This window comes from Embiotoca jacksoni, unplaced genomic scaffold (assembly GCF_022577435.1).
Source record: "Embiotoca jacksoni isolate LCO1_2020_lvr unplaced genomic scaffold, fEmbJac1.0.p SCAF_68, whole genome shotgun sequence".
Lineage (NCBI taxonomy): Eukaryota > Metazoa > Chordata > Actinopteri > Embiotocidae > Embiotoca > Embiotoca jacksoni.
The window spans coordinates 1-7,500 of record NW_027185423.1 but is presented as its reverse complement, the minus strand read 5'-3'; the positions used below and the strand labels follow the sequence as shown (position 1 = coordinate 7,500).

General features: G+C 42.3%; 2 protein-coding genes across 5 annotated transcripts in view; one reads left to right on the top strand and one right to left on the bottom strand.

Moving 5' to 3' along the window:
- The window catches only part of LOC138214193 (calmodulin-binding transcription activator 2-like), a 58,991-nt gene extending 57,717 nt beyond the window's left edge, over window positions 1-1,274 (top strand). For all 4 annotated transcript variants that reach the window (XM_069175587.1, XM_069175588.1, XM_069175586.1 and 1 more), the window contains one exon: window positions 1-1,274. This exon is cut by the window's left edge and continues 533 nt beyond it. The gene's annotated coding sequence lies outside the window, so the exon portion shown is untranslated.
- Window positions 1,275-2,128: 854 nt separating this feature from the next.
- Window positions 2,129-6,728, bottom strand: LOC138214195 (voltage-gated potassium channel subunit beta-3-like; the record flags this gene model as incomplete). Its single annotated transcript, XM_069175591.1, is given in 4 exon segments — window positions 2,129-3,599; window positions 3,979-4,067; window positions 4,351-4,471; window positions 6,634-6,728. Coding segments are annotated over 4 exon segments (398 nt in total), but the record flags the coding sequence as incomplete, so codon positions are not given.
- Window positions 6,729-7,500: the final 772 nt, after the last annotated feature.

Sequence of the window (7,500 nt, the reverse complement as noted above, 5' to 3'; positions counted from 1 at the left end):
AGCTGTCAGGACATCCAACCAATCATCCTCTTTACGTGTATATAAACCCGGGGCAGCGAGGCGGAGCCGAGACTCGTTTAGAACCCGCCCCCAAAGGGTCCTCCGAAACCAGGTGTCCTGATGAGACGTGAATCTAACAGGAAGTTGTGTTTAATCTATTTAAACAATCATAGAAACATATAAATATTCTACAGGTGGAGTTTATACATGTTTTATTTATTACAGCATGAACTGTTCATGTGATGGGGATGAGTGTGTGTGTGTGTGTGTCTGTCTGTCTGTGTGTGTATGTGTGTGTGTGTGCGTGTGTGCGAGTGTCTGTCTGTCTGTGTGTGTGTCTGTCTGTCTGTCTGTGTGTGTGTGTGTGTGTGTGTGTGTGTACGTGCTGCACAGACTGTAAGGTCGAGTCTTAAGGACCCACTGACCCTTGACCCCTGAACTCACTATAAACATGATCATGCATCTTCTTCAAGTTCTCATAACACGCGTGTTCACAGTCAGAGCGACTCCCACTTCCTGTTTACATCTTTATCTCTGATGTCCTTTCAAAATAAAGTTACAGAAATCCACTGAGAACTCAGAGAAAAGACAGTTCAGAAGTCCCTTGAGAAAGTGTCTGATTTTAGGTTTCCTTCAGTGTCTCAGTGGTGAGAGATGTTGATCTGATTACCCATGATGCACTGCAGCGAGGAGCTGCTCTCACACAGTTCTGCTACAACGTTCAGCACCAATCAGAACCGTTTCCTCCAGGAAGGACAACAAATGAACTGCTTCCTCTTTCTTCTACCACTTCCTGTTGTCGGGACGTTAAACTGTCAGTAAACATGTTTCTTCATTATTAATAGTTTAATGACACTAAGTTCATGGGGTCTTTTATTTGTTATTCGGTCAGTGCGCCTGTGGGGGTGACATCACCTCTGTGCTGATGATGTCACAGGTCAGAGGTCAGGCCGCGGCTCCCTCCTTCGTATTTGGAATCTGTCCGGTGCGGTTTGAGGCGGCGTTGACGGACGTTTCCGCCTCAGCAGTTCTGTTTTATAACGTGTGCTGTTCTTAGGCAGAGACTGAACCGGGCTGTGTTGTCACGGCGACCGCAGCATCCGGCACCGAGCATGAGCTTTGTTTATAACGAGTTTTTCTTGAGCTTGTTTTCACTTGAAATGATGAAAATCTTCAGCTTTGCATGAGTTTGTTTTTCATTGTTCTGCGTTTCAAAACCTTCAAAATGATTCTATATTCCACAAGTCAGGAATAAATCAGCTGTTTAACATGTTTATCAGGCTCACATCTCTGATTCAATGCAAACACACCAACAAACAAACACCAACAAACAAACACACCAACAAACGGAGAAACAAACAAACCAACAAATAAACACCAACAAACAAAGAGCAACAAACATAACAAACACATTAACAAACAAACACCAACAAAGAGCAACAAACAGAACAAACAAAAACATCAACACCAACAAACAGAACAACAAACAAACAACAAACGCAACAAACAACAACAAACAGATGGAGAAACAAACAAACAACAAACAAACAAAAACATCAACACACCAACAAACAAACAGAACAACAAACAAAGGGCCGTTCAACGAGCTTCTAGTTACCGCGAGATTTTCAGACATCCCTCAGGTGATATTTGAGTTCATTATACGGACCCGAACCAGGACCAGGACCCGAACCCGGACCCGGACTAGGACCCAAATCCGGACCAGGACCTGGACCAGGTTCTGGTTCGTCATCCCCCCCAACAGGACCAGAGCAGGCTCCTCCTCCGGTCCCTCAGGTCGACAGGTCAGTGTTCAGGACTTCTGGTAGACACGAGGACGTGTGATGGTTCTGGTTCTGGTTCCTGAGAGGAGACTCGGACCTCTGATCTGTAGTCAGTCTGACAGCAGCATGTCCAACACAAACAAACAAAAAAACAAAGAAACACGTGTTCTCTTCACTGCTGTCTGAAGTTCACATCGATCCGTCGATCAGCTGATTGATTAGTTAGTCGGATCGATACCTGCAGTGACGTCACATCAGAAGAGGAACAGAGTGACACCTGCTGTCACCGCAGCTAATCCATCATCTCTCTACTACAACAACAACAACAACCACCCAGTCCGAGGACAACACATCTGTTTTTATTTACAAAAATGAAAGACAATCAGTCTGGCAGGGTCCACAGAGAGACAGACAGGTGGACAGACAGACAGAAGTCCAGACAGAAATAACTTTGTGCACCAGTGTTGACATCGGGAGAAGTGGGAGGGGCTAAACTGACAGGACCAACCAGGGGCCACCTGGTCAGCCTCGTCGTCACGGCAACGGTCACAGTTTCAGGTGGAGGATTGAGATCATGTGATCAGATTTAAAAGTTTAAACAAACATGTTGCTGAGAAAACATCAATAATGTTCTTCATGGATTCTTTCCTCATATTCATTTATTTATTGATCCGTCGTCAGACCGGCATCTCTTATCATCTATAAAATATTTCTAGTTTTTATTTTCTTTGCTTGAAAAATAATTTTTGATAATTGACGATAAAAACAAAATATTTTTCAATAACTGATTGATTGATTGATTGATTGGGTAATCTTTCTGTGCTTAGTTTTATTTTGAAGGAAATATGGATTCTTATTCCTTTATTTTTTAAAACTTCTCAACATCCTGACAGGAAGTATGTCATGAGTTCTACCTCTGAAGTTTCAGATTAAACTCCGACGTCTCGAGTTAAAATCTAAAAATAAAATCTCTGAATCGTGGTCCGCGTGAGGAGGCGGCGGCGGCCCCCAGAAGGTCCCGACCCCTCAGGTTGATCACCGGTGTGTTAAAAATCTTGGTTATGTGACGACGGACAGAAGCAGCGTTCGTAAAACACACATTTCATATTTCACAGTGAATACGCTCATGAATATATTTGCAGCAGAGGTCGGAGCCTCGTTACCATGGCAACACGCTGCGTCGTTATCGTGGTGTACGGCGTTAACATTAACAAGAACTATCGTGACAACGGTAGGCTTTTATTTTGAAATATCAACAGCACGAGAGCAGGTTGTTGCTACGGAAACCTGTTTACGACAAAAATAGAACTATTTTTCGTTGACGGAGTTTGAGAAATGATACGAACTAATTTAGACTAAAAACATGAAACAACATTTACATTCATGACATTCAAACGTGAATATATCAAATTAAATTATAAAAATAAAACTTCACTTCAGAAGTTTCTGGTTTTAATTAAATATGTTGATTGTTGTCGTTAAAAACGAAAAAAAAACGTAACAATCTGTTCTGTTGTCGTGACGATGAAACGTGTTCAAACTAGAATATGAATACTTGTCAGTGTTACGTGTTATATATTCTGTGTTTGGTCATTGCTAACAACCGTCTGTACGTTCAGGTTAATAGAAGAATAAATATTTAGATATATTTCTAAAGTCTCTTTGTTCCCGTCTCCATGACGACGGCGTGGTTTCTGAATGTTTTCAATAAAGTTTTTCTCCTCAGCGCCTCGCCTCCTTCTTGGTGTTCCGCGGCTTGTTGCCGAGCAACGCATCCATCTCTGTGATGAGGGGCGGAGTCAGCTGAGTCAGCACCTGAGAGACGAAACAGGAAGTTAGTGAGCGATTCTGGACAGTCGACCAATTACAGGCCTCAAACTGGAAACTCGGGTGCACTCAGAGATCTGATTGGATGTTCAGATTCAAACTCATAGATCTGATTGGCCGTTCACACTTTAATTTATTTATTTTGTTTTCGGCCTCAAAACCTGTAAATAATTTGTTTTGATTAATGTTAAATGACATTTATTTTCATGTCTTCTCTATTGATTTTAATTTTTATTGTTCTGTTTATTTTATTTTGTTGTTTGTATTATTATTTTGTTCTCATTGATTTAAATTAAAAAGCAGATTTCTGAACTGATCAGGTATTTATTAGTTTGATCTGACAGGTGGTGACCAGTGTTGCGTTTACCCTGATAGAACCGAGGTTCTCCAGCAGCTGTTCTGTGTTGGAGACTCCGAGCAGAACCGAGCTGACGCCTTCGCTGCGGAGACACCAGGCTGCAGGACGGACAAGAGACATGAGACCCGGGGGGAGGAGTCTGTGGATCTGCTGCATGCTGGGAAGTTTCCCCCGCACACCTGCAGTCAGTCACATGATCAGAACCTGTGAGCAACAGAGCCCAGAGATGCATGCTGGTCCTGCTGCTGAGGAGAACGCCACCTGTAGCTCCGCCCACCTGTAGCTCCGCCCACCTGCCGCAAGGCAACAAAGTCTGACGAAGACGATGAAGCTGCAGGTTCAGGTGAGGACAACAAGCTGTGTCTGTGTGTGTGTGTGTACCTATAGCGAGCTGAGCAGCAGTGCAGTTCACTTTGTCGGCCAGCAGGTGGAGCTCTTTGATTTTATCGAGCTGCTTCTTTCCCTCGTCGCTGCAGAGACGCTCCTTCAGCCACGCGTAACCCTACACACACAGAGACACACAGACACACACAGAGACACACACAGAGACACACAGACACACACAGAGACACACACAGAGACACACAGACACACACACACAGAGACACACAGAGACACACACAGAGACACACAGAGACACAGACACACAGACACAAACAAATACAAAAAACAAACACACAAAAACAAACAGACACACCCACGCAAACAAACACACACGCACAAACAGACACACAAACAAAAACAAACACACAAACAAACAAACACACGCACATAAACAAAAACAAAGACACACACAAACAAACACACAGACACAAACAAACACAAAAACAAACAAAAAACAAAAACAAACAGACACGCACACACAAACAAGCACACAAACAGACATAAACACACAAACACGCAAAAACCCACACAAACAAACAAACAAACAAACACAGACACACAAACACAAACACACACAAATACAGACACACAAACAGACACAAACAAAAACAAACAGACACACCCACGCAAACAAACACACACACACGCACATCAACAAAAACACAGACACACAAACAAACACAAAAATAGATAAAAACAAACAGTCACGCACACAAAAAAAGACAAATAGACACACAAACAAAAACAAACACGAACAAACACAGACACGAACAAAAACACAACCAAAAAAAGACAAACAAATAGACACAAACACGAACAAACAGACACACGCACACAAACAAACACAAAAACACACAAACAAATAGGCACAAACACAAACAAACATACAAAAACGAACAAACACAGACATGCATACAAACAAACAAAAACAGAAACAAACACAGACACACATACAAACACACAAACACCCACACAGACACACAAACAAACACAGACACGCACACAGAAACAAGCACACAAACAAAAACACACAAACAAAAACAGACACAAATAAATAGACACACAAACAAAAACAAACAAGCACAGGCACACAAACACACACACAAACACACACACAGACACACAAACAAACACAGACACGCACACAAAAACAAGCACACAAACAAAAACACAAACAAAAACAGACAGAAACAAATAGACACACAAACAAAAACAAACACGAACAAACACATACAAACACCCACACAGACACACAAACACACACAAAAACAAACACGCACACACAAACAAGCACACAAACAAAAACAGACAAACAAATAGACACACAAACAAAAATAAACAATCAAAAACACAGACACACGCACACAAAAACACAAACACACGCACAAACAAACACAGACACAAAGAAATAGGCGCACACACAAACAAAAACAAACACACAAAAAAACATACACAAACAAACACACACAAACAAACACAAACACCCACCAGACACACAAACACGCAAACAAACACACAAACAAACACAAAAACACAGACGCAAAAACAAACACGCACACACAAACAAACACACAAAAAAACAAACACAGACACACACTAGACACACAAACACACAGACACAAACAAACACAAAAACACAGACACAAAAACAAACAGACACGCACACAAACAAACACAGACACACAAACACGCAAACAAACACACAAAATACAAACACAAACAAACAAAGAAATACAGACACACATACACAAACAAAAACAAACACAGACAAACAAACACACGCAAACACAAACAAACAAAAACACACACACAAACAAGCACACAAACAAACACGCGCAAAAACCCGCACAGACTCACAAACAAAAACGCGCACAAACACACACACAAACAAACAAATAGACACACAAACAAACACGCATTCAAACAAACAAAAACAAATACAGACACACAAACAAACAAAAACAAACTTGAACACAAAGAAACAAACAGACACACAAACACACAAACAGACACACACAAACAAATACAGACACAAACACACGAACAAAAACACAAACAAACGCACAAACAAACACACAAACAAATACAGACACAAACACAAAGAAACACAAACACACAGACACACCACATCACACACACACACAGACACACACAGTATTGATCGCCACGGTAACAGATGGTCTCATTCTACAGCCTGTGTGGTTAAAATGGATGATGTTTGTGCCGCACTGAGTACTGTGTGTACTTGAATGTGTACTTTGCTGTGTTGTGGTAGCGTACCTTCATGGCGGCCCTCGAGCTCTGGGGGACGCCCTCGTTGTACTTCCCCGTCAGCAGGCCGCAGGCAAGCGGGGACCAGGTCATGGCTCCGACCCCTGACACACACACACACACACACACACACACACACACAGCTCTGAACTTAGACAGCTGAGTCTCCAGGCTCTCACAGCAACATTCATCCGTCTGCAGCACTCAGAGATCCGATGTGACCATGAACACATCAGTGATAAAAGGTTCAACCAGACATGTCAACAAACACGTCAGCCAGCCAGCCAGTCAGTCTGTTGGAAAAATAATGAACTCATCATACTTGTCAAATGTTTGTCTATCTGTTGTACAACATGTTCCTATTGTCTCAGGAAGGACCCATTTATCTGTACACAGCATGGTCTAATTTACGACGTCCATATGTCCTTATTTTACGACGTCCATATGTCCTGATCTTGTGACCTACGACCTCACTCAATACTATCTGTGATCTACAAAATCAGATCTGCAGAGGAAGGATGACTGTCAGCTGTTTGCCACACTGTATAAAGCTGAACTACGGAGGAGAGACGTTGAGCAATGCTGGACATCCTTCTTTGAGTGGACATGTATTTGCTCCTTCTGGCAAGAATAAATGTCTGATATGTTTGATTTTGAATACAGCCTCTGAGTCATTTTTTCTAACATAATTGGTTCTTCGAGCTGGATCCTAACATCTCCTCTTCTCTCCAGAAGTAGGCTGAAACCGTCCACGGGGGAGTCTGGGACTCCTGAGAACCTCCGCCCTGTTTCTTTATTGAAACAGTTTGGACATTGGTGAGGCCAGGTCTGACTGGAGAGAGGAGGGGTGACGGGATCCTAGAGAAAGGCTGATTC